This window comes from Heloderma suspectum, chromosome 5, assembly GCF_057233095.1.
Source record: "Heloderma suspectum isolate Gila_16-S chromosome 5, 16-S_ref, whole genome shotgun sequence".
In the NCBI taxonomy this organism is placed as follows: domain Eukaryota; kingdom Metazoa; phylum Chordata; class Lepidosauria; order Squamata; family Helodermatidae; genus Heloderma; species Heloderma suspectum.
Window position 1 is genome coordinate 223,957,161 of NC_139462.1, and position 27,204 is coordinate 223,984,364.

Genomic DNA, 27,204 nt, shown 5'->3' on the forward strand with positions numbered 1-27,204 from the left:
GGAGAACAAACCTTACTGAATTTGCACAGCCAATGGCCATGCTGGCTGGGAATTACGGGACTTGCAGTCCAACACATCTGGAGATCACAGCGTTGGGAAAGGCTAATCTAGCTATTGTCAAGACCAAAAAATTTGGCCAAGAAAGGCTACCAGCCACAGTCAGCACCGCTCACTTTCCTGGGAAACCACAGCTACTGTCCTCATGGCAAGCCCTTCTCGCGAGAAAAATAAAAATCCACTCCTCTACATTTGTGTTTCTTATTTTATTATTAGAAAAATAAAAATCTACTCCTCCCTTTTTCCCCTTTGAAGCAGGACCTCCGCTGTTCTGCAAGAAAAAGACAGAGGGTGAGGAATTATTTTCTGAGGAAGCGGAACGAAAGATGATGGGGTCAGCTAAAATCTGAGAATGCGCTTGTTCATTCATCTCATTGACAGAAAGGCTATTCTCGTTCTCCCAGTGGTGGTATACAGGGATGGGCTATAAAACGAGAGAGGCTACTAAACAGGAGGGGCTGCTGATGGGAAAATCAAGGGAGGTATTAGGCACACAGATATAGTGTGTATATGTCTGGTTTCTCAGTAGCCAGACTGCCCCTGTTTTGCCCCCAAGGTGCTAAACAGAAGAAGTCGATTGGTGGAAGTCAGGGCTCTTGGAAGGAATAGACAGATATATGCGCATCCCTGGCATGCCCCTCTTGATACTGAAGAACTGAGCTCAACTGAATAAAGCCTCTTAGGGCTCAATCCTATGGGGATAGGCGGCCGCCTCCGAACTTGGAGGCGACCGCCTATCCAGTGCAGGGTAGGAGAAGCACGGAGGACATCGTTCCCTCTAAGCTTCTCCTGCCCTGCATTTGCGGCTAGACAGCTGATTTCAGCTGTCTAGCCGTGGGAAGGTAGAGTGGGAGAGGAGGCTGCCGGATGAATCATAGAATCATAGAAGAGCAGGGTTGGAAGGGGCCTCTAAGACCATCGAGTCCAACCCCCTGCTCAATGCAGGAATCCAAGTCAGAGCATTACTGACAGATGGCCGTCCAGCCTTGTCTTGAATGCCTCCAACGTGGGAGGGCCCACCACCTCCCTAGGGAATTGGTTCCATTGTCGTATTGCTCTTAACAGTCAGGAAATTTTTCCTGATGTTCAGCCGGAATCTGGCTTCCTATCACTTGAGCCCATTATTCTATGTCCTGCACTCTGGGAGGATTGAGAAGAAATCCTGGCCTTCCTCTCTGGGGCAACCTTCCAAGTACTTGAAGAGCACTATCATATCTCCCCTCAGTCTTCTCTTCTCAAGGCTAAGCAAGCCCAGTTCTTTCAGTCTCTCCTCATAGGGCTTTGTTTCCAGTCCCCTGATCATCTTCGTTGCCCTCCTCTGAACCCTCTCCAGCTTGTCTGCATCCTTCTTAAAGTGTGGTGCCCAAAACTGGACACAGTACTCCAGATGAGGCCTAACCAGTGCTGAATAGAGGGGAACTAGTACTTCACAGGATTTGGAAGCGATACTTCTATTAATGCAGCCCAAAATAGCATTTGCCATTTTGCAGCCACATCACATTGTTGTGGTGACACACATTGACACACAGGATATGGTGTACTGGCATTTCTGCCTTCCCTGCCCTGGAATGCCCCATTTTGGCTGTTCCGCGCTCTTCTTCCAAGCATGGAGCACTAGGCCATTCCGTGCTGCCTGCGAGGCAGCGTGGAAGGAGGGGAAGGTCAGTTCTCTGGGAATCGACCTCGGAGCATGGGCTCCAAGGTCAGCTCTTGGAAACCCACGTATCCTATGGCTGTCTAGGAGCTGACTGGCAGCCATAGGATTGCTCCCTTAAGATGAGATGCTATGCCTATTTCGACAGAAAGAAGTCCTATAACTCCCAGCATTCCCCAGCCACCATGACAGGCTGGGGAATGCTGGGAAGTGTAAGACTTTTTTCTGGCTAAACATACACAGCATTGCATCCTCACTCTCTGACACAGCTTTTCCTCCTTGGATGCACCATGGGGAGCGCGGTCAGCATCTTGTAAGTGCTCATGAATCACCCAGCCCAGCTGACTTCCCATAGGACAGGGGTGGTGATGCTCTTTCAGACAGAAGGGCAAATTCAGTTCCAGAGAAGCTGTCCGAGGTTGCGGTCCAATTGTGGGCAGGGCCAAAATACCAGCAGATCTTTGCCTAAAGCTCCTACTGCCAGTATCAGCCTTAGGAGAGGCATGTCCACCTTTCAGAATGGGGGGGGGACCACAAAACCTGGGAGATCACCTAACAATATTTGGGGAAAGCTGGGGAAAGAGGCCAGGGCCATCTAGGGAATTTCGGAGGGCCGGATTAGGACCCTGGGCAGGCCAGACTTGGCCCGTGGGCCCGAGGTTCAACACCCTTACCACAGGACTTACCGGCTTCTGGCTGACGTGCCTGCTGCAGGCTGGGACCATGACGACTGGCAGAGGATAGGTGTTCCCCAGGCTCACGTTGGCCTGAGAGAGGGCAGCATTGCTCAGGGCCCAAGGAGTGTGTATATCTGCTCCTCTTCTGCACTGCAGTTCTGGAACCCAGAGCCGAACGTAATCTCCCTGCCAAGGCAAATCATTCAGCTGAGTTCTCCCACTCCCGCTAAGGCAAAGACCGAATCGTCTGTCTTGCTCCCCAAGCAAGGGCTCCAATAGGGATCAGTGATGCAGTTGCATTAGCCACCACTGCACTCACAATGGCTCGTACGATCAGGGGAACAGAGCATGCTTTCCCCCTCTGGCACTACTCCAAGAGGGGCTGGTGCTCAGCACCACAGCACACATTTTGTACAAAACGGTTCCCCCAGATCCAGTGAAGACTGGTGATGCCGATGTTAGTGGGGCGGTGAATCTCGTCCAGGTTTCAGTCAGAACCAGTCAGAACTCTAAAGGAGCTCTCCAAGGTGCGAGGCCCTTTAGAGCTCTGACTAAAACATGGAGCTGATTCACCACCCCACTGACATCGCAGCCACCAGCCTCCACTGCCCAAGTCCAACCCCCAGCATTCCCAGTTAAAGGATCTCAGGTCAGCTGACTGAAAGGCCTTGAAGAGCTGCTCTTTAAGGGTATATTAGCTCCTTATAAGGTGACAGGTCTATCAACCCACAGAGTGAGGGCAGCCTGGGGAGGTGCTCCATTTCATGCTCCTCTGCTTTCTGCAAGGGAGATTGAAAGGTCCCGGGAAAAGTCCACCAAGGAATCCTTCCTGGATTGCCCCACCTGAGAGTGCAGGAGGAGGAATCGCACTGCCACATTAACAAAAAAACAAAACGCTTCCTTGCAAGGGGAAAGCTAGTATGTCAGGGGTTTGGCCTAGCCTTCCTGACATGGTGGTTTTCTATTTGCAGGGATTTCTCTTTCTCCCCTGAACAAGGACACATTTAAACATATAATCCCCACCTGCACTCTAAAGTGTTAAGTCAAGAAGGACCCGGCCACATGCTCAATTTGCAGCTCCTTCTGTCCCTCCACTCAGCAGGAGAAGGGGTCTGGGACCTGCACTATGCCATCAGCTGTGAAGGACTGGAAGAGACAGCCAAGCAGACTCCTTGCGTCCCTATTAGGATTGAATCTTTGTGTGCATTTTTAATTGCAAGTTGCTTTGGAAGCCACACTTAGCTGAAAAGCAGGGATATCATATGGCCTTCTCCAATGTGGCAATCTCAAGATGTGTTGGACCACTACCCCCATCCCCACCACCCATTTCTGCTGGCCACTTAAGACCATCCATCTCGCACGCCCTGTTATAAAAAGGGTTAACTGTCCCAAATTCCTGGTGGGCTCCAATAAAACCAGACTTTAGCCCAACGTAACCAAAGAAGCAGAAGAAGCCAAAGTGCGACATTCAATGTAAACATTTCACAGTGAAGACCTACATTGCCATCGTAATCCCAGGCTTGTTTGATCATGTTAAACTTCCTGTTTTCTCTTGGGTCACTGCCAACTCCAGCGCTGTGTAACCAGTTGCCGTAGTTGCTGCAGACGTCATAATCCATCTTGGATGTAGGATCACAGAATCATAGAATCATAGAATAGTAGGGTTGGAAGGGGCCTACAAGGCCATCGAGTCCAACCCCCTGCTCAATGCAGGAATCCAAGTCAGAGCATCCCTGACAAATGGCTGTCCAGCCTCGTCTTGAAGGCCTCCAGTGTGGGAGAAACAAATCTTTTTTTCTAAGATTTGTAAGAGCAGCACAGAGCAGGGCAAAAGGGGGCATTCCTGGGGGCAGGGAACACGGAAATGCCAGCACGACACTTCCTGTGTATCGTCCAGCCTCCCCCCAGCTCCGAAGTCCCGCGGCTATACTCCTGAAATTGGCCGTCTAGCCACAAATGCAGGGTGGCCGGAGCACGGAGGAGATCCCCCTCCATACTCCACCCGCCCTCCATTTGATAGGCGGTTGCCTCCAAATATGGAGGCGGCTGCCTATCCCAATAGGATTGCTCCTCTAGAGTACAATCCTATGCATGTTTGGACAGGCAAAAATCCTACAACTGCCAGCATTCCCCAGCCTTAATAATGAGGGCCAAAATATTTGGGAAAGTCCATGGGAAAGTCCCAAAGTCTAATATTTGGGAAAGGTCCCCAACATTTTTTTTAATGTTCGAAAGCACTACACCTGACAGCAGCTTTGGGAAGTGGGATGGGAAGTATCAGGAAAGTACTTCAGTGGCAGGGGAAATAATTTCCCCTATTACACCCATCCATGTATGCATGCACACACGGAGCTGCTTTAAATGTTTGTTTTGTTTTTGCATTTTTAAAGTCAGGAGATCAGATCATGGCACTTCCATGGGATGTGTAGTTTGGCCCCAAGTTCCATGTGTTTGCTTCTTTTAATTTTTCTTTAAAATCTAAATTCTGCCACAAAACAGAATTTAGTGACTTTTAAAATTATACAAATCACAGAACATGTGTATGCATTTACTTATTCTGCACAACATATTTTTTTAGTAGCCATATGGTAATGTGGGATGGGGGAGAAATTCATTTAGTTTGCATCTTAATGCAATCTTGACTGATTTTACACTTTTGAAACATGCAAACTGAAATTCTGTTACCCTACAAAATTCGCATTTCTATGAATTTTGCATTGGTGTTCTCCAGTCAACAACTGCATGCAAAGATGGGTATGTTAGTGAAAATAACATTGAAAAAGGAACTATATTAGGAAAATTGCCTGAAATATATTAGGCAAAATTGCATACAAAAATGCATGTATTAGGAGAAACATGCACAAAAAAGCATAAGGATTTTCTTGCGAACTTTTTTATTTAGAAAAAAAGGATGAACCCAGTTTAAAGCTCGAAAAATTCTCAAAGTTTGAGATAAACCAAATTTAAGATTGAAAAAAACGAAAACCTGACAGTTTCGTCTCTCCCTAAGTGGGTGGGAACAGCACTGAAGCTGGGCACATCTGACCCTTTCAGGCTTTTGAGAAGTCATGTTCACACACAAAAACTGTTTCCTGGCAATAAGCACTGAAGAAATAACCAGATTTGCTCCATCCTACCAGCAGTGATTCAAACCACTCCGCTCCCATCTGCCAGTCCAAGCCCAAGTCCTGGCCCTGGGTCAGGAAACAGGCCATGTTCTGGCGCCCTCTGTGGGACATGAAGCCCATCGCAGCCAACTCACGCATGTTGGCATTGACAAAGGGAACCCCGGTTCTTCCATCTGTAGGGGCAAGAAGGCACATATCGGGGCGCTGCTTTATTCTAAGGCAGCCTTCCCCAACACGGACCCTTCCCAATGTTAGACTACAACTCTGACACATCCGGAAGGGCCCAGATTGAGGCAGGCTGTTTTAAGGAGTCTATGACTACCAACGGGGAGAATGAAAGATGATTCCTACATGCAGGATTGGCTTACCGCCACCTTAGTTCACTGACCTTTCCAAGAATTGAACAGTTTGGGGTCCTTTTTCCAGGGAACATCTTTATCTTGAAGCCCTATGTGAGGATTTGGGGGCAGGGGGAGAGAATCAACTGAGCATTAGACAGCAATATCAGATGGTGGGGGTTGTCTTCCACCTCACCGATGCTAGCTGGGAATTCAGCTACGGGCCATCTTCAACGAGTCCCTTTCACTTTTCCAGCCTCTGCATCATGCAGCATAGGAACCACTGATAGGCTGCAGTCCTATACACACACTTCCTTGAGAGTAAGACCCATTCAACTCAATGGGACTTAGTTCTGAGTAGACATGCACAGGACTGTGCTTACCCCTTTGGTTTTCTTGATGAAAGCTCTTGACTGATCAGCCATGTGCCTGGCCTGCACATAGATGTACTACTGGCTGGCCCCACCATGCTAATGATGCTGACCAGTAGACATGTGCTGTGCAGACCTGGAGCTCTGCTCAGCGCTGCCGCCACCCAACTAAGCTACATCAGCTGCTGTGGCAGCGCTGGTAGCCTGGCAACTTCAGCAGTGGGTCCTGTCGGAGCCCTGACTTTCGCCCCAACAAGCTGGATGCTGGCACCAGACCTACAAACATGACAGCCTGACACAAGAGGAACAAGACTCCTCTGCTGTGGTCTTGCTGTTGCCAACCCTTAGACGCTAATCATTAAATGCCTGCATTTTAACTAATTAATAAAATCTGCATGAATTTGCATATTAATAAGAAGCTGTCTTTCCTTGTTTCTGAGGTAACGCACCCATCTGTCATGTAGCAGGCATAATCTCAGAAGAGGCATTCCATAATCTCAGAAGAGGCATTCCCTACTACGCATCAAAGAAGGTCTAATGCCTCTTAGGAGAAGAGCCGGCATGGTGTAGCCCAAAGGGTATTGAACCTCTTTCAACCCAAGGGCCAAATTCAATTTTGGAGAAACTCCCAGGGGCCACATTCCAGTGGTGGGTGGGGCTTAAGGCAAAAGGAGTGTGGCCAAAATACCAAAAATATCAGCATCTTTGAGCTTAAAGTTCTTACTTCCAGTAACAAAACCTCAGGAGAGGCATTTCAACTTATTACAATTGTGGGTGTGGGTGTAACTGCAGAAAAACTGGGAAAGCTGCCTTGGGTAAAGGGGGTAGAGTTGTGGCCCAGAGGGCTGGATTTTGCCCCCAAGGCATGAGGATCTGCGCCCCTGGTGTAGCGGTTACAGGGTCAGCCTAGGACTGAGGAAACCCAGTTTGTTTATTTATTACATTTCTATACCGCCCAATAGCCGAAGCACTCTGGGTGGTTCACAAAAAGTAAAACCACAGGTACAGATAAAAACAATATAAAATATAAAAGCATTACAACTACAGTTTAAAAGTACAACCAGCATAAAACCTAGCAGCAACACAGAGATTTATAATAAAGTTTAAAACGGCAAAGCTAAAAGACTAGAATGTTAAAATGCTAAAATGCCTGGGAAAACAAGAAGGTCTTTACCTGGCGCCAGAAAGAGTACAACATAGATGCCAGGCAAACCTCTCTAGGGAGCTCGTTCCACAGCTGGGGTACCACAGCAGAAAAGGCCCTCTTCCTGGTAGAAGGACCAGTTTCAAATCCCCTCTCAGCCATGAAGCTCGCTACGTGATCTTGGGCCAGCCTAACCTACCTCACAGGGTTGTTGTGAGGATAAATGGGAGGAACTACATATGTATGTACATCACCCTGAGCTCCTTGGAGGAAAAGCGGGATATAAAGGCAATTAATAAGGAGACTGATGTGGATTTGTAAGTACAGCCCTGTCCATTGCATACATCTGGCTGTCCAATCCTTTTTCTCCTTGTTCTGTATCTGTGTCCACTTCTTTCTCTCCTCAAAAGATGGCCCTGTGGCTGATGTTTGCCTCCTTCGCTAAGGCTCCACCCCACCAGTGGAAGACCAGTGCCTTAGACCAGGGGTGGGGAATTTGTGGCTGTTCAGGTGTGTGTGTGTGTGTGTTTAAGATTTTATTAGTTTTCCAAAACAAACCAACAGCAAGAAAAAATAAATAAAAAGAAACACGTTGGATTTAAATCTACTAATTGACAGAGAGTAGTACCTTTAACATATATGTATATTTCCCCCTTTACCTTACAAACCAAGATATAGGTGGAATCCATAAGCCGCTTGGAGTTTTTCTTTATAATATTTCACCATACCAGATTAAATTTAGTCTCTTTTCCACAGTATGAGGAAAGGCTTTGACAAATACTGCTGCGTGCGTCCCTGATTAGTATATAAAATAAAATCCTCCCATATTTTATAAAAGTCTGATGTTTTGACATTGCCTTTGGCGAATTTCAGTTGGCATATCCGTTTTTCTGCCATGGCTCTTTGCCACAGTTCCGTATACCAAGACCCTGTTTCCACAACAGCAGAAGGAGAAGGGAGGAGTGGCTCATCCGCATTTTTGTAGGAGCTGCTTTTGGTCTGGGCAGGGCTCCACAAGGGTGTACATCACACCATTCTAAGTGGCTTCACATAACTTACTTCCGGGAGGGGGGGATGGAGTGAACGTCATCTGAGTGGCAGGGGCTGCTCAACCAATAAGAGAGGCTCCCCACCTCTCCGGACTCCATAAGGAAAGTGCAAAGTAGTTACTTCCCCTTGTGCACATTTGTAAGAGAAGCCTCCCAACGAGCCCCAAGCCTCATTGAATACAATGGGTGTTACTTCTGAGTAGGCACTATTTGGTTTGTGCTGGGAAATACCTCTTGACTAGCGTCACAGTGAAAGGCACACCCCTGGGTAGGGCTGGCATACTGAAGGTCCGTGTGGGGTTTGAGGAGGCTTTACTGGGGACAGCCTGACTTAAGGAAAAGAATCGGACTTTAAGCAGTCTCAGGAAATCTGGTTTTTCCCTGATAAGCTCCAGGGTGGCTGCTGGATGGCCATGACGTCATGTATCCCCAACGACCTCCACACACAGCCGGCTCGGAATAAATCGCTGGTGGAAACACCCCCCAAGATTTAAATGTTAGAAGTGCTGAAGTTTTCCAGCTTTTAGCTATGATTCTTCAGGCTGCCATCAGTCGTCCTGATGTTGAACTCCAACTCCCATCATCCGTGGCCACTGGCCATGCTGGCTGGGACTGATGGGAGCTGGAATCCCACAACACCTGGCAGGCCACAGGTTCCTTACCCTTGCCAAAGGCTAAAAGGCAAAAAGGGAGTGGCAAATCCATCTCCTGGGACAGCAGGATCCAGCATAGATATTGAGCAAGCTGGTGCCCAGTTAAGACACAATCATATCGAAGGCTGAGCTTCAACAGTCCCTCCAGTTTCATCAGTGTGACAATGGACTGGATGAGGGCTGATAAACTGAAGCTCAATCCAGACAAGACTGAGATGCTGTTGGTGGGTGGTTCTTCTGACCGGATGGAGGGTGCTCCACCTGTTCTGGATGGGGTTGCACTCCCCCTGAAGGAGCAGGTTCATAGCTTGGGGGTTCTCCTGGAGCCATCTTTGTCACTTGAGGCTCAGGTGGCCTCAGTGGCACAGAGTGTCTTCTACCAACTTCGGTTGGTGGCCCAGCTATGCCCCTATCTGGACAGGGATAACCTGGCTTCAGTTGTCTATGCTCTGGTAATCTCCAAGTTAGATTACTGCAATGCACTCTACGTGGGGCTGCCTTTGAAGACAGTTCAGAAGCTGCAGCTCGTGCAAAATGCAGTGGCCAGATTGATAATGGGGACCAGAAGGTCTGAACATGCAACATATATGGCCAAACATATACAGCTGAACATACAGCCAGGACCAGAAATATTGGAACAAGGATAACTGTTTTGGCAGTTGGCCTCTGTACACTACCACATTGAAGTTGAAAGGAAACACACCCAGATGGGAGCGAAGCCAGGACTTTCAGTTGTAATTCAAGGGGTTTGACAAAAGTGGGGCACTAACCATTCAGGAAGGACAGCCAGTGGCATACACACACACCCATTGTTGGTGGCTCATAAGTAATGGAACAAACCAACATCATCTCAAACTTAAGGATCACCTTTAATACCTGGATGAAAATCCTTTGCAGTCAATGACTGCCTGAAGTCTGGAACCCATGGACATGACCAAATGCTGAGTTTCCTCCCTCGAGATGCTTTGCCAGGCCTTCACTACAGCTGCCTTCAGCTGCTGCTTGTTTGTGGGTCTTTCTGCCTTCAGTCTTGTCTTCAGTCAGTGAAAAGCATGCTCTATTGGGTTGAGATCAGGTGACTGACTTGGCCATTGAAGAACATCCCACTTCTTTGCCTTGAGAAACTCTGGGGTAGCTTTTGCTGTATGTTTTGGGTCATGATCCATCTGCAATATGAAGCGGCGTGCTATCGGTTTGGCAGCATTCGGCTGAATCTGAGCAGAAAGTATAGCCCTCTACACTTCAGAATTCATCCTGCTGCTTTTATCAGCAGTCAGGTCATCAATAAACACCAGTGACCCAGTTCCATTGGCAGCTGTACATGCCCATGCCATAACACCACCTCCACCATGTTTGACAGATGATGTGATATGCTTTGGATCATGAGCTGTTCCTTTCCTTCTCTGTACTTTTCTCTTCCCATCATTCTGGCACAAGTTAATCTTGGTTTCATCAGTCCAAAGAATCTTATTCCAGAACTGGGCAGGCCTTTTTAGGTGTTTGCTGGCAAAGGCTAATCTGGCTTGTCTGTTCTTGAGTATTACCAGTGGTTTGCACCTTGTTGTGAAGCCTCTGTATTTACATTCATAAAGCCATCTCTTGACTGTAGATGTTGACAGTGACATGCCTACCTCCACAAGAGCACTCTTGACCTGGCTAGATGTTGTGAAAGGGTTCCTCTTCACCCTGAGCAGAATTCTGCAGTCATCTACTTTAGTTGTCTTCTGTGGTCTTCCAGGCCTTTTGCTGTTGCTGAGCTTGCCAGTTAATTCCTTCTTTTTCAGGATGTTCCAAACTGTTGTGTTGGCCACTCCCAATGTTTTTGCTATCTCTCTGATGGGTTTATTTTGTTTCCTCAGCCTAATGATGGCCTCCTTCACTCGCATGGACACCTCTTTGGACCTCATGTTGGGAGTTCCAGTGAACAGCTACCAAATGCAGATGTAACACTCAGAACCACCTCCAGGCCTTTTATCTGCTTGATTGGTCATGGGGTACCCAGGAAACAGGCCACACCTGGCCATGCAGCTGCTTGTCGGCCATTCATTCCGTTACTTATGAGCCCCCAACGATGGGTGTGTGTATGCCACTGGCTGTCCTTCCTGAATGGTTAGTGCCCCACTTTTGTCAAACCCCTTGAATTACAGCTGAAAGTTCTCACTTCGCTCCCATCTGGGTGTTTCCTTTCAACTTCAATGTGGTGGTGTACAGAGGCCAACTGCCAAAACAGTTATCCTTGTTCCAATATTGCTGGCCCTGACTGTATATGGCTGCCTGCATGTTTCTGAGCCCGATTCAAGGTGCTGGTTTTAACCTATAAAGCCTTACACAGCTTGGGACCACAATATCTGATGGAGCACCTGTCCCGACACAAACCGACCCGTACACTACGCCCAGTATCTAAGGCCCTCCTCCATCTGGCTACTCTGAGGGAAGCTCAGAAGACAGCAACAAGGGGATGGCCTTCTCAGTGGTGGCTCCCCAATTGTGGAATTATCTCCCCAACGAGGCCTGCCTGGCGCCCACATTGTTATCTTTTGAGCGCCAGGTTAAGACCTTTATCTTCTGCCAGGCATTTGGCAGCATATGATAAGCTTTAATCAATTGACAAATAAACTCACCTCTCAAAAACAACATCTTTCTACCATATTTCAGGGCCACGAACCGGAAGTAATCCCTCCATGTCAGTTCGAACAGCACCCTAGAGGAAACATACACACAGGCAACACCTCTTGTCTAAAATTACAGCCCTCAAAATATGGCTGATCTCTCACGGCTTTGTGAAAAAGTACCACCCACTCTGCAAGGCTTGTGGGATCCACAAATGGCCTGAGAGAGAGAAGTAATGGCCATCAGGTATCCAAATCCTTCAAAAGCCCAGAGAGAACGACACAAAAGGGCAGAAGACCTATGAATACAAAATGGTGGCATGCAGTCAAAGATAGAGTTGCAGGCAGTGCCTTTTCAGTGATGCTCCCACAAGCCTGGGTCTGGCTCCGCCCACCCAAGCTGGCCATTGGATCCTCCTAGACAGGAAGGAGTATAAAAGGCTTCCTGTTCCAGTACAGCCTTGTTTAAGCAAGAAGGCCATCCTGAGTCCTGGGGTGTTTCTGAATCCATGGTTGTTGGCCACTACGGGAAACAGGATACTGGACTAGACAGGCCTTTAGTCTGATCCAGCAGGGCTCTTCCAACATTCTTGTGGCCCACAGTCTCCAGATTCCTCTTGGTTGGTCTCTTCTCCTTCCCGCAGCACTTGGTGCCTTGTGATCCTCAGCCCAGTGCAAGGATCTTCCCAATCCTTGATACCTTCCCTCAACTGTCCATCACTGCCCCTCTTTCCTTCTTCTTTCCCATCCATCCCTCATGTCTCTGCTTTCCAGGTTACAGCCAATTCTGCCCTTCCCATCAGCCATCTTGCCTCCGGTCCTCCTTCCCTTCCAAAACGTGAGCCTCCCTGCCTGTTCAGCATCCAGAATACAACACACATACGTGTGCGCGCACACAGAGCTCTCATTTCCTTTTCCCACTGGGGAACTGTCAGTGAGGCGGACCATGATACAAACTGGGGAGTCTCTCTACCCCTGCATCTCTGTGATATAAGCCCTCTTTACCTGGCATTGGGATCACCCCAAATTATCGTGCTCAATTGGAACCAGAAATACTTTGGGACTGGGACCCCTATTCAATCTGTCCCCACCTTCAAGGTCAAGTAAGGCTTTCCTTTGTAAAAACTAGTGCAGTGTTGAAACCCCAGCTGCCTTTTCGCAACCTCTTTGTTTCCATGCAAAAGAGGCTCATGTGTGCTCTTTATTTTACCATTTTTATCCCCTTCTGTCCTGGCTGGCAGCCTCTCTGGCTGCTTGAGCTTTCTGACATGCCCCCTAAAGCACTTAAACAGGACTTCCTCCCTTGGGGCTTTTCAGTGCTGCTGCCTGCTGAGTATCCAAAAGCCGAACAAGGCATTTTTGGTTTAATTCTGTTGCTGTTAAAAGAACAACATTTGAAGAAGAAGCAGAAGAAGAAGAGCTCAGCTTTCTGGCACTCATCAGGCAGCAGCACTGGAAAGTCCTACAACTCCCAGCATTCCCCAGCCAGCTATGATGGGGAATCATAGGCTGGACAGCCATCTGTCAGGGATGCTCTGACTTGGATTCCTGCATTGAGCAGGGGTTGGACTCGATGGCCTTGTAGGCCTCTTCCAACCCTGCTATTCTATTATTATGTCCTTAGGGAGCTTTTCAGAAAGCTCAAACAGCCAGCAAAGCTGCAAGGACAGAACAGGATAAAAATGGTAAAATAAAGAGCACACACAACCACCCCTCAGCCACCTGCTTACACTAAGGTAAGCACTGAAGCTCTACACACTGAGAAATTTCTCTGAAATTCTCATCCCTTCCCACAATTTCGGGTGCAATTTCTTTTCACCCTTTCTCCCAACGAATGGTCAAAAATAAATAGATCAAAAAATTCGGCACTGGGCTAGTAAAAGCCTTTCATGTCCCTTGTAAAATCTGCACTCTCAACCTTCTCTTCCTGATAGTTTTCCTCCCCACACCCCACCATCAGAATGCTAATGATCATCCTGACAGGAAAGCTGACAGATTTCCTCCGCCAGACTATTACAATGTCAGTAAGCATTCTGTGAAATCATACAAGCACAGTCAATGGCTGCAGGACGGGAAGGGAGTGAGAGAAAAAGAGCGAATGTGGATGAGGGGATTATTCTTTCACCCATGTTCTTCTGTCCAGGTTAATGTTTACAAAGGAAGCCATGCAGATCGTATCCTACCAATAGGTACTATGATTTGCTGTTCTCTCTTCTTTGTATTTCTGGATCTGCTCATAAATATACTGTGGCGAGATGCAGCCCAGGGCCAGCCTAGAAAAGCTAAGCCAGGATATCATCAGGGAAGGTGACTTCTTTTGATGGAATACCATCATTTAGGTGCTGAACCTGAGCTCAGAACACCCACTGTTTGTTTATGTCATTGACATGTTTAATTACAAGCCCCACTTATGTTGACTACATTCCAGTTTTAAATCAAATTAAATCAGATCCCATAACCGACATGCCCTCTCACGTTGCTGTTTCCCCAGGGATAATGCAAAGTAGACCTTCCTATAAGCTTTGGTACACCACCGATATTGATGTCAAGAACAAATCCTGCCAGACTAATCTGATCTCATTTTTTGATCTGGTAACCTCCCTTGTGGACTGTGGGAATGCTGTGGACATCATATACCTCGACTTCAGCAAAGCTTTCAACAAAGTGCCCCATGATATCCGGATTAGCAAACTAGCTCAAAGTGGGCTAGATGAAACAACGATCCGGTGGATCCACAGTTGGCTACAGAATTAGACTCAAAGAGTGCTTATCAATGGGACCTTCTCAAACTGGGGAGGTAACAAGCAGGGTACCACAGGGCTCAGTCCTAGGCCCAGTGTTCTTCAACATTTTAATTAATGACTTGGAGGACGACGTGCAGGGAATGCTTATCAAATTTGCAGATGACACAAAATTGGGTGCGATAGCTAATACCCTGAAAGACAGAAACAAAATTCAAAGTGATCTTGATAGGCTGGAGCGCTGGGCAGAAAACAACAGAATGAAATTTAATAGGGATAAATGCCAAGTTCTGCACCTAGGAAAAAAACCAAATGCACAGTTACAAGATGGGGATACTTGGCTCAAAAACACTACAAGCGAGAAGGATCTTGGAATTGTTGTAGATCACAAGCGGAATAGGAGCCAACAATGTGATGTGGTTGCAAAAAAGGCAAATGCTATTTTGGGCTGCATTAATGGAAGTATAGCTTCCAAATCCCATGAAGTACTAGTTCCCCTCAACTCAACAGTGGTTAGGCCTCATCTTGAGAACTGTGTCCAGTTCTGGGCACCACACTTGAAGAAGGATGCAGACAAACTGGAGAGGGTTCAGAGGAGGGCAACGAAGATGATCAGGGGACTGGAAACAAAGCCCTATGAGGAGAGACTGAAAGAACTGGGCATGTTTAGCCTTGAGAAGAGAAGACTGAGCGGAGGCAGAATAGTGCTCTTCAAGGACTTAAAAGGTTGCCCCAGACAGGAAGGCCAGGATCTCTTCTCAATCATTCCAGAGTGCAGGACATTGAAGAATGGGCTCAAGTTACAGGAAGCCAGATTCCGGCTGAACATCAGGAAAAACTTCCTGACTGTTAGAGGAATATGACAATGGAACCAATTCCCTAGGGAGGTGGTGGGCTGTCCCACACTGGAGGCATTAAAGATGAGGCTGGACGGCCATCTGTTGAGGATGCTTTGACTTGGATTCCTGCATTGAGCAGGGGGTTGGACTTGATGGTCTTGTAGGCCCCTTCCAACCCTACTATTCTATGATTCTGTGATGGGGACAGATACAATGTGCAGTTTGGCTGCTCTTTGCCCAAAGCCACCTTGGAATGCACTTTGAGAAGCCCACCAAGACAGTGGATGGGATTACCCAGTTGTCGGTCAAGTTAAGAGGGTGCAGGACAATTAAACTTTGTACTGGAACACTCTTTAATATTGAATGATGTAGATGCCCCTCTTAAACTATTTACCAGTTTCTTGGATGTGAACTTGTGGTCAGTGCAAATGGATTTTCCAAGCCCTTTTGACAGCTAAAAGACTGATATTACAATATTGGAAGAACAAATGCTCACCTCCTATAATACAAGAGATTGAGGACCTAACTGCTATCTACATTTGAACGGGTGATATATCGGTGCCATTAATGAATGGATAAATACATGGATATTTGCTCTGCTTTTTCGAAGCTCATGTATAATTTGTCTTTTTCAGAAGGCTGTATTTAATGGCATATTGATATTTTTATGTGTCGTCTTTTTTTCTTCTTCATGAGTTGTTTCGTTTTGTTAAAACCACAATAAAAAGATTAGTTAAAAAAAGAGCATGCAGAACATTTACCATGGTGCAAACTTGGTTGAATAATCCAGTCCTATCAATCCATTGCGTGTCTCCTTGTAAGAAGAAACTAGATTCTGTGCAAACAGAGGAAAACAGTGGATGCATTTTAAGCCAAAGAAAAGTAAAAGGACTTTTTTTAACAAAAAGGACAAATGCAAATGATTGCAAATTAAGCTTTGTAAATAAGGATGTCCGTTGCTGGGAAATCAGATTCTTTTTTAACTCAATGGATTCCAACGGCATGTACAGTGGAGTCCCACGATTTGCATTTGCGAGCTAAGCTTTAGGCTTTCCCCTGAACTCGGGGAATGTTTTTGCACATTTCCCCCCAAGGATCTGCAATTTGTGCAAATTGCTGAGCAATCTGCGCAAATTCGGCCATAATTTGCACGGATTGCTCAGAAATTGTGGAACCTGCGCAAAATGCCTGGAAAATCCATGAACTGTCTCAACACACTGCAGACTGAGTCAGGTGCTGTGGCAGGACCTGGAATGCAGTCCGGGGGGGCAAACCTAGGAAAACTTGTCCAGCACCACCTCCTAAATGGATTTCTTCGACATCCCTATTTGTGAACAATGGGGCATGTTTCCACAGGTTATGGAGCCCTCTAGTGACCAGCAATGGGAATTAGGAACTTGTGAAATAGGAATATAGGAAGGTGCCTTATACTGGGTCCATCTAATTCTATCTACACCAACTGTCAGTGGCTCTCCAGGCTTTCAGGCGAGACTTTTTCCAGTGCCACCTGGGGATCGAACCAGGGACCACTGGGTTACAGTCCAGCTCGATAAGGAAGTCCCTCCCAATCAGGGTGAAGTACATGATGATAGTGGTGGCTCCTTATGGGCGCTTTTCTCACCCCTTTGGTGATGTTTCTCTTGTGACTACAAGCAAAAGCTTAGCTTTGCCTTTTATAATGTATATGGGGTGGGCGCGCAAATGTGTCCATGTCTGTGCAGCATTCAGACCTGTAAACAATAGTGTTGTCATTAAGTTTCGCATGTTTATATATCCTTATACGAACATATATTAAATAAAATTCCGTCCGAAAGAAATGGCGGCCTGATTAATTGCCTTTCTAACTGATCAATTGTTTAATTGATTAAACTAACTGATTTAATTTACTGAATGTTGCAGAGTGTGTGTGTTTGGGCGGAGAGTAGATGGACGTGTTAGCTCAGCCTTCCCTGAGCTGGGGCCCTCCAGAGGTGTTGGGACTACAACTCACATAATTCCCAGCCAGGTGGCTGGAAATGATAGGCGTTGCAGTCCAGCAGTTCTGGAGGGCACCTGCTTAGGGAATGCTGCATTACCTGCATATCAAACTGCCTACTGCTGAGTCAGGACATAACATGCTGCATCACAGCACCTCGCCCAGCAGCATGACTTGCAATGTGGAGACAGCGCTGGTTCACACTACAGGGTTGTTGGGAGGCTTCTCCAGGGTTTCAGCTCTTCCCCGGCCTTGCTCCCTGATCTTTTCAGCCAGAGCTGTTGGGGACTGAATCTGTGACCCCCTGCATGCAAAATGGGGGCTCTGCCTCTCTGCAAGGGACCCTCCCTAAAACGAAACAGTGCATCTCTAATTACCGTCGCCCAGAAGTAATGCTGCAGCCTCCTTAAGGCCTGCGTCTCCTCTCCGCTGCAAGGGAAGGCAAAATGAGGATCACGTGAAGGATCTGCCAAGGAAAAGGTCAAAATGAACGTGAGCCAGTGGCAGAGGAGAGAGACAGATTTCTGCCATGAACATGACCTCCAAATCCTGCAATGGAAAAACCCAGATTATCCAATCGGTACTAGTAGGCCCCACAACATTCCTAAAGACGTTTTTGTTCCTTCTGCACTTTGGGTTTCCCCCAAGTCAGGTCTGTTCATCATGGCAATCACTCGTGACCAAATAAGATTGTCTTCCAGAGGTAGTCTTAGCAGTGGGTCTGTTGATGCCGCCCTTTTGGTGGTGCCATTTTGGCTACATAAGCACAGCTTGTGCTCCACCTCATTTAAGATATTCAGGGTACACAAAGGCCCGGTGCTTTCTTGATTTCTGCTGCAATTCCAGACTGGAAAGTCTTCCTTGCTTCTCACTAGCGTGGTTAACAGTGTGAGATGAGAGTCTGGCAAGTCCCTGGTTCAAAATGACCATTAGCTAGGAATTTACTGAGCAGCCTTAGGCAAGCAGCCATCTTGCAGTACGAGGGTAACACTGGTCCACCCTGCAGGGTTGTTAGAAGGATTCTTGAAAATGTATGTGAAGTATTTGGGCAAGTAGGTAAAGCACTGTCTAAATCAGCCTTCCCCAACCTGGTGACCTCCAAATGTTTTTGATTTCAATTCCCATCATCCCTCATCATTGGTCATGCTGGGTGGGGCTGATGGGACTTGAATTCCAAAACATCTGGAGGGCACCAAAGTAGGATGGATTTAATGCCAAGCTTTTAACTCTGGAAAGTGTGAACTAGTAATACAAAGAATCATAGAATCATAGAATAGTAGGGTTGGAAGGGGCCTACAAGGCCATCGAGTCTGAGCACATACACATGAATCTGAGCACATACAAAGTGCATCACATTCATCAAGCAGTGACCACAGACTGCTAATGGAGCATGGGACAAGGGTTCCTGGTCTGAGGGCAACAGAACAAATGCAGTGTAGTGGCTAAAGCCCTTTTCAGACTTCTGTCCATCCTCTGCGTTCACTTATAGTGGCAGCATCACAGGCTGTATGAATGTTCTTTTGTATTTCTGTCCATAAGCCTACATGCATAGGCACACTGAAGATGTGCAAATGAATGTGCATATGGCAGGGATGGAGCCTCCATTCCCCATTGCACGTTCACTGAAAGCAAGGAGGAGCAATTTGAACATCTGAAAATGTCTTCGGAGAGTCCCAGATTCCAGTGAACTCATTAGGTGGCCTTGGACAAGTGCTGTCTCCATTTCAGCTTCTCATGTATGGGAAATGCTTTGAACATCTGAAATGTTAGATAATTAAGGCAGGCTTCAACCTAACATCTCTCTCTCGTTAAGAAAGTGGGTATTAGAAAACTGCAGAAATAAGCCGAAATCTAAGCAGAATAATACATTTGAATTTAGAAGGCCCAATCCTATGCATGTTTAGACAGAAAAAGAGTCCTACAACTCCCAGCATCCCCCATCCAACAGTATTGGCTGGGGAATGCTGGGAGTTGTAGAACTTTTTCTGCCTAAAGATGCATAGGAATGCACCCTAAATAATGCAACTCCGCACACAAATGAAACAAAACCCCAAACTTCGCAACCTGTGGCAGAAATCCAGGCCCACCCTACCCCCACCCTGAGTTAGTTTGGGCACATAGTACAAGTTTTATTATCAGTTTTTGTAAGGAAAGAGCCTCGTGTGGTGCAGAGTGGTAGGTGGCAGTATTGCAACCGAAACTCTCCCCACGACCTGAGTTCGATCCCAGCGGAAGCTGGGTCTCAGGTAGCCGGCTCGGTTCGACTCAGCCCTCCATCCTTCCGAGGTCGGTAAAATGAGGACCCAGCTTCCTGGGGGAAAGGTAGTCACAACTGGGGAAGGCAATGGCAAACCACCCCACTACAGTCTGCCATGAAAACACTAGCGCAAGCGGCGTCCCTCTAGGGGTCAGTAATGACCCAGTGCTTGCACAGAACCTTTCCTTTCCTTTGTTAAGGAAGGAGTTCACTATCTGGAAGCTGAAACCTCTAGTGTCACAGAACCAAAGACTGCCCTGCTTTGAAGAAATTCAAGAATTTTGAATGGGGGAAAACGTGTCCTTTTTCCAAAATGTCACGCCAACATGAAACTACATCAGTGAAAATGAAAGTCTGTTCTAAGGCAGAACAATTCCTACCTGTCATGCCAAAATACTCCAGGTTGGGGAAATGCCCTTCTTCCACCTCTGGAGGCAACAGCTTCAGCTCAGGGGCCATCTTTAGGAGGGGCCAGGCTGTTGCCACAGCTGGGCGGAACTGAGTATAGATGTCAGGCAGCCTGTGCATATGACAGGAAGGTTGGGAGGGGAGTGGGCCACCCTCTGCTATCCAGGCCCCATGCCCCAAACTGGCAGGAGCAAGTTTATGCAGAGAGGAGCTGGAGTACAGCCATAAGCCACGCTAATGGGGAATGATGGGAGTTGTAGTCCATTAGATCTGGAGGGCGCCAGGTTGAAGGAACATATGGACATATGGACATGAAGTTGCCTTATGCGGAGTCAGACTGTCAGCTGAGCTGTGGCTAGTGGTATCTCTCTGAGATCTTGATATGGGCAGGGTCTTTTCCAGCCCTCTACCCAAGATCCTTTACATCTGGGCATGTATGGGATCAAATCTGAAACCTTCTGCATATGTGTATTTGGCCTCCTCCTTTCTTTTGTCCCAGTTTTCTTATCACAATCAGAGGGTTTTTCTGGGCTGGAGTAAAGGTGGCTGATCACCTGCCTAAGTAATGGCCACACGCTAAAGTTCTTCTTACAGCTATCCTGGAATTGATTCAAGATGCCATGGAGCTGTCCTGGAACAGTCTGCAGGGGTGGGAAATTCAAAGCAATAAGCTGACACCCTGCAAACGCCCCTCTGGAACCCTGGGAGTAGGTGAGGGGGACGTTGCACAGGGGCTCTGGGAAATAATTTGGGGCCTTCAAGGGCCCAGGCCTAGCAACGCCGCTGGTGGGAAAACACAGGAGAGTTGTAGGTGGACGATGACCCCCCACCTTTCAAACATCCCACATCTGCTGTAATGCTGGGGGCCCACAATTCACCTGGAAATACGCTTGAAGGGCAAGTCATCTCGGTGATAGAGAGTCGATCCCCAGAAACTCTGGACCGCCACCCCCTGCTCGCTGCATACCTGGAACAATGCCTTTTCAACATCCAGCTCTTCTTTTGAAGCCTAGAGCAATCGGGAACCCAAAGTGAGAGAATTTCCAGAGGGAGAGCCATGTGAATCTGTGGCAGCAAAAACAACCAAGGGTCTTGTGGCACCTTAAAGACTAACAGGTTTATTCTGGCTTAAGCTTTCGTGGATGCTACCCACTTCATCAGATGCATGAAGGGTTAACTCCAAATGGGCAGATTTATATACAAATGCCATGGGTGGGGAGATGTAAACTGTGTTGTCAGAGGAAACTGAAATGCCACAAGTGCAGACAGTGATAATTACCTTAACAGTTGCCATTCCCAAAATGTTCTTGGGTGAGAACACTGACACCATTGCAATGGTGTGCTTATTATCATACGTGGTGTGATAAAAATACCTTTGTCCTTATTCAAACCATGGGAAATAAAGTTGAATCTCTTGATGAATTGTGCACACACGCAGGTGAGAGAGGCGTGCCAACCCCTGTGTCTTCCATCTACACAGCAACTATGAACCTTAAAAAGCTTCGAAATGAAGCCATCAATGCATACAGGCACACTGAAGCTAAATGCTGACACCTGGGGAGGTGTGCCAACCCCTGTGTTAATCACTGCAAGTCCTAACAGGCCAGCAGTGGTGGCATAAAATAGCTAGCACAGAGCCAAGCACTAGCCAGGAAGTACCATTTTTTTAAAGACACTCCATCTTGGCAATGCTGTGGCTAGAGAAGCTGTTGCCGGGAAGTATTTTAGAATTCCCACACTGTATACATCATGTAATTTAAAACATTGGTCTTCAACTGGTGTGTTGTGACCCACAAACAGGTCATACAAGCAACACAATTTTTGGCAAGAGCTGCATTACATCAGTGGTAATCTATTGAGGGCTGCATGCCTACAGCGGGCAGAGCTGCAGCCAAAAGTGGGAGGGGCCACCCCTTTTCTCTTTCTTTCTGCCACCCTTCTCACTCTCTTCTACTGCCCTCTTCTCTCTCTCTCTCTCTTTTTCTGACACCCTGTTCTCTCTTTCTGACACCCCTCCTTTCTCATTTTCTGACACCCTCTCTCTCTTTATGACACCCCCTCTCTTTATGACTCTCTCTCTCTCTCTGACACCCTCCCTCCCCCCTCTCCCTCCCTCCCTCCCTCTCTCTCTCCCTCCTTCCCTCCCTCACTGCCCAACGGGCTGCTGGAGAAGAGATAGATCACACTTGCCAGAGGTCTGAACTGATCACTTGCAGTGGACTTTTGTAATTAGGCTGCAGGCTCAAGGTTGCCCACTCCCCTGCTCTAGGGTGTCATGGAAGAGAGATGCCTTTCCTGGCCTTGCTACCAGAGATCCTTTTAAGCAATGAACCTGGAATGTTGTGCATGCAAAGCAGGTGCTCTGCCGGTGAGGTACGGCCTGTCACTATGCCCAGTTTGTATTCTGAGTGGCAGTGGAGCAATTTGTTCATTTGTAGGAGAGCCTGGTCTCCAGGATAAAAGAGATTCTACTCCTGACTTAGACAGCCAGTCTTCTGACTTTTCTTTAAGCTCTGCAACGGTGAGGGACTTCCTGTTACCTCTTCATGAAAGGCCACTGCAGCCACGGAGCCAACCTGGACAATAAGATCATGGACCACATCTTCTGGCTTCCCCTTTCATATCACTAAAGTACTGGGAAGAAATACGACTGGCTAAAATTAACAGCAAAGTGATTTTGCTTAACACAATGAACTTACAGTCATTCAGCTGGTGTCTTTATTATGCCAGATGGTGGTCTGACTTCCTTACCCCTTTTTGCCCTTCAAAAGAACACCATACCGGTTCCTAGGATAAACATGATGTGGGGCGGGCTGGTGGCATGGACAGAGGGGAAATGACAAACAGGGGACTGAGGCAGGACCTCTTCCTCTCTTTCTGCACCGAAGCAAAGAAATAACTATGTGCAGTAGCCACCTCCAGAGATGGATGCAGGTAGTATGGGCAGCCAACCATGAAGAGTAGAGTTGCCAGCTTCTTTACCAACACCTGTTCCTGTGCCTTTAACAACAGCTTGAATGGCAGGCATTAGCAGGAGATTATGCTTATCTCTATTGGTTGCTTTTAGCAGGCACAGACCAGGCTGGGTATTTTCCTGGTCAGTGGCAATTCTGCCAGAGAGAGCGTGTTCGTCAGTGGATTAAGTACGGCTGTGGAACAGCCCAAACTTCCCTGTGGCGAAAGCACTAAGCAAGGCGTAACAAAATGGGGTTCAAAAGGAACATTTCTGAACTTGCACATACCTGCCTTTCTCCTTAAGCGTCTCCCTGAGATCTTTCAGACTTTCCAATAGAAATTTGAGGCAATATGGCCCAGTCTTTGGGAAACTGAAGTGGTGTGTTCCTGCGTAGTGCCGGGGATCAAAACAATAGAGTGGAATGAGGCAGTCTGCATTGTTGTGCTCCCAGTGGAGAAAGAAAAGAGCCTTATCAGAAAAGTTATTGATTAAGCAGAGACTGTGGAGGGGGCCTGGACACAACACAGAAAGACCCAGTCCCTTACAGCCTGATCAGTTATCCAGATCAGCAACTGCAGCGTCTAAATCTGAAACCCATCAAGAAGTGCTTCATAGACTTTCTTCTTACAGCGGGTTAGAGCTTGTTGTTGTTGTTGTTCAGTCGTTAAGTCGTGTCCGACTCTTCGTGACCCCATGGACCATAGCACGCCAGGCCTTCCTGTCCTCCGCTCTCTCCCGGAGTGTGCTCAAGTTCATATTCATTGCATCGGTTATGCTGTCCAGCCATCTCCTCCTCTGCCGTCCCCTTCTCCTTTTACCTTCAATCTTTCCCAGCATCAGGGTGTTTTCCAGGGAGTTTTCTCTTCACATTAGGTGGCCAAAATATTTGAGCTTCAGTTTCAGTATCTGTCCTTCCAATGAGCACTCAGGGTTGATTTCCTTTAGGATGGACTGATTTGACCTCCTTGCAGTCCAGGGGACTCCTAAGAGTCTTCTCCAGCACCATAGTTCGAAAGCATCAATTCTTTTAACACAATTAAGAGCTTGCTATGGTGACACAACAGGGAGGACAATGCGCACTCTGCACATGCTTGGGAGATTCTCTTGCCATCTGCCAGACAGCATGGGCACTGCAAAAGGCAACCATCCCCACCTGCATTTCTGGAAATTGTAGATTTCTTGAAATGTGCAATGGGAGCCTTTTTGGTGGCCTGGAAATGTAGGGATGGGAAAAGATTCAGCGACTGGATTTTTGTTTGACGCACAGCTCTTGAGCGCGCAATCCTATGCATGTTCAGATAGAAAAAAAGTCCTACAGCTTCCAGCATGCCCCAGCCAGCATTGTTGTTGTTGTTGTTGTTCAGTCATGTCCGACTCTTCGTGACCCCATGGACCATAGCACGCCAGGCCTTCCTGTCCTCTGCTCTCTCCCGGAGCGTGCTCAAGTTCATATTCATTGCATCGGTGATGCTATCTAGCCATCTTATCCTGTGCCATCCCCTTCTCCTTTTGCCTTCAGTCTTTCCCAGCATCAGGGTCTTTTCCAGACAGTTTTCTCTTCACATTAGGTGGCCAAAATATTTGAGCTTCAGTTTCAGTATCTGCCCTTCCAATGAGCAGACAGGGTTGATTTGCTTTAGGATGGACTGATTTGACCTCCTTGCAGTCCAGGGGACTCCTAAGAGTCTTCTCCAGCACCATAGTTCGAAGGCATCAGTTCTTTTAACACAATTAAGAGCCTGCTATGGTGACACAACAGGGAGGACACTGTGCACTGTGCACATGCTTAGGAGATTCTCTTGCCATCGGCCAGACAGCATGGGCGCTGCACAAGGCAACCATCCCCACCTGCATTTCTGGAAATTGTAGTTTTCTTGAAATGTGCAATGGGAGCCTTTTTGGTGGCCTAGAAATGCAGGGACGGGAAAAGATTCAGCGACTGGATTTTTGTTTGATGCACAGCTCTTGAGCGCGCAATCCTATGCATGTTTAGACAGAAAAAAGCCCTACAACTCCCAGCATTCCCTAGCCAGCTATACTGGGCATTAGTATTACCAACTTTTTTTTTAACGGTCTTGGCTCTTGTGCCTTTAACAGCAGCCTAACACACGAACCCGGTGAGCCCCACCCGTCCCCGGAAATCGATAGCGAGGGGAAGGGAAATCGGTGTGTAACAGGTTCCCGTTAAAGGCGCAGCGCCGGGTCTGCTCACAGAACCGAACGCGGACGCAGCAACGTGATCGGTTGTGCTCTGGCTAAAGGTGCCGCCCTCCCCCCTTGTTTGATAACTTAGCATGCCACGTCGCGAACACTTCGAAAGCTGCACGTGGGAGAAAGGGCGTGGGGAGAGGCGTAGGTCGGAGAGGCGTCTGAAAAGAAAGTTACGTAAAGCCCGTCAATGGAAAGGAGGGCTGGAGACCAGAGTTGGGAAGACCCATTAATTAGGAGCGCAATCCTATGCGTGGTAAGACAGGGGAAAAGCCCTACCACTCCCAGCGTTTCCCAGCCAGCTGAAACGCTGGGAGTTGTAGGACTTTTTTTCGGTCTAACCAGTGGAGGCTGGTGGCCCCTGTATCGGTGGGGCTGTGAATCCACTCTGGGGCTCAGTCAGAACTCTGACGGAGCTATCCCAGGCGCTGAGCCCGTTTGGGGGATCGGGTTCAGCCCCCTGGATAGGCCCTTGAGAGTTCTGACTGAGCCCCAGAGCACGGCAAAGGAGCCACCAGTCTCCCCATGCATGGGATGGCGCCCTAAGGCTGTTACATGGGGGAGAGGGGGGCTTTGTCCTGCTGCGCTCCGCGCCGCGCTCCCAGCCTGCGCGCAGGCCCGGCTGGGCTGGCATCGCGGCGGCAGCCGGAGCCAGAGCCGCACGGCGGCTCCCGGGCGCCTGATCGCCCCCGCCGCTCGTCCCTGCCGCGCCCTGGGCGCACCGCGCCCTTGCGCCGCCTCCGGCTTGTGCCTCGCTGTCGTGGTGGCGCAGGCCGTTCCGCAAAAGGCAGACGGCCGTCCGCAGCGCCCGCCGCTCCATGGGGGCGGCGCACCTCCCTGAGCTCGGCCGAGGCCCTGCCGCGCGAGTGCCGCCGCCGCCGCCGGAGGAGGAGCCGGGGCTCCGGTTGCCTCGCTGTGCCGCTCTCCCTCGGAGGCGGGGCGCAGCAACGGCAAACCTCCCTAGCAGGACTCGGGGCGGGCTAGCCGTGGCGGAGCAGCCTCCTTCAGGTTCACGCGCGCGAGGCGGTGGGTGGGGTGTGCGTAGTTTGGGGTCCACTCTTCACACGAACGGAGAATACACGCGTCAGGGGAAGGCCCGGCCCCGCTTGTATGCCAAAGGGGCCGACGCGTGGAGAAACGCACGCCGCCGGGGCTGTTCCGCCGTCACGTTTGGTTCTGCCCAAATTTCTAAGGGCGCAATCCTATGCATGCTGGGGAGCGGGGGAGAGCCCTACAATTCCCATCTGGCTGGGGAATGCTGGGAGTTGTAGGACTTTTCTCCCTTCTAAGCATGCGCAGGTGCCGTAAAAGCTGGAAATTTAGCCTGCTTTCTCTGAAGTAAAGCCCAGCCCACGGTGTTGACTAAGATTTGCTCCCAAGTGAGTGTGCATAGGATCGCAGGCTTAGGATTAACCCCATCACTGAGCTGTTGTTTTAATTTTCACCATATGAGTAATGTGGAGATAATGGCAGACTACACTGAGGGGTGTTGTAAGTCTCCCTCTCCAAGCCTCACTTCCGCCTGAAATACGTGAATAAGAACAAGAGACTCCATTTAATCTGCAATATGGGTATAACATCCCACTTCCCTCAAATGCAATATGGAGACAATATCTTTCTCCCCACAGGACACATTAGTTGGCAATGTTTAAAATCCCACTCAAGACCTGCATTCAAAACCTGGTTCACACAATACAGCAAGCCAGAGTATGAGTTGAGCATAGATTGTTGAACCGTGGGTTGTTGTGTTGTGTGAACCCAGCCATGCTAACAAACCATCGTTTGTTAACCATGAACAACCCTTAAAATGAGCCCATGGTTTGTTGTTGGGTTGTGGACTGTGAGTTGTTCATGGCTAATAAACCATGGTTTGTTAATGTGGCTGGGTTTACACAACACAACAACCCACGACTCAACAATAACCCATGATTCAACAGCAACCCACACTCAACCGTTGTCTGGCTTGTCATGTTGTGTGAACCTAGCCTATGGTTTTCTGTCTTTGCTTCTACTTCTCTGGAGGAGTGGGGGTTGAATGGGACACAATACTGCCACATTAGCATAACAATGAAGTCCTGGATTTATGTGCGCTTGTCACTGTTACCTGTAATGATGCTCATAGCATTGAAAATAACCAGGA

At 48.1% G+C, this 27,204-nt stretch overlaps 1 protein-coding gene across 1 annotated transcript; it reads right to left on the reverse strand.

The window, feature by feature from the left end:
- Positions 1-200: 200 nt before the first annotated feature.
- On the reverse strand, positions 201-25,884 carry LOC146345211 (cryptochrome DASH-like). The gene is given in 15 exon segments (XM_084859420.1): positions 201-257; positions 290-328; positions 2,398-2,574; positions 3,888-4,007; positions 5,526-5,689; positions 5,905-5,964; positions 11,693-11,772; positions 13,864-13,953; positions 16,022-16,095; positions 17,613-17,701; positions 19,873-20,012; positions 20,779-20,909; positions 22,441-22,534; positions 23,143-23,324; positions 25,816-25,884. Coding segments are annotated over 15 exon segments (1,566 nt in total).
- Between the last annotated feature and the right edge of the window lie 1,320 nt (positions 25,885-27,204).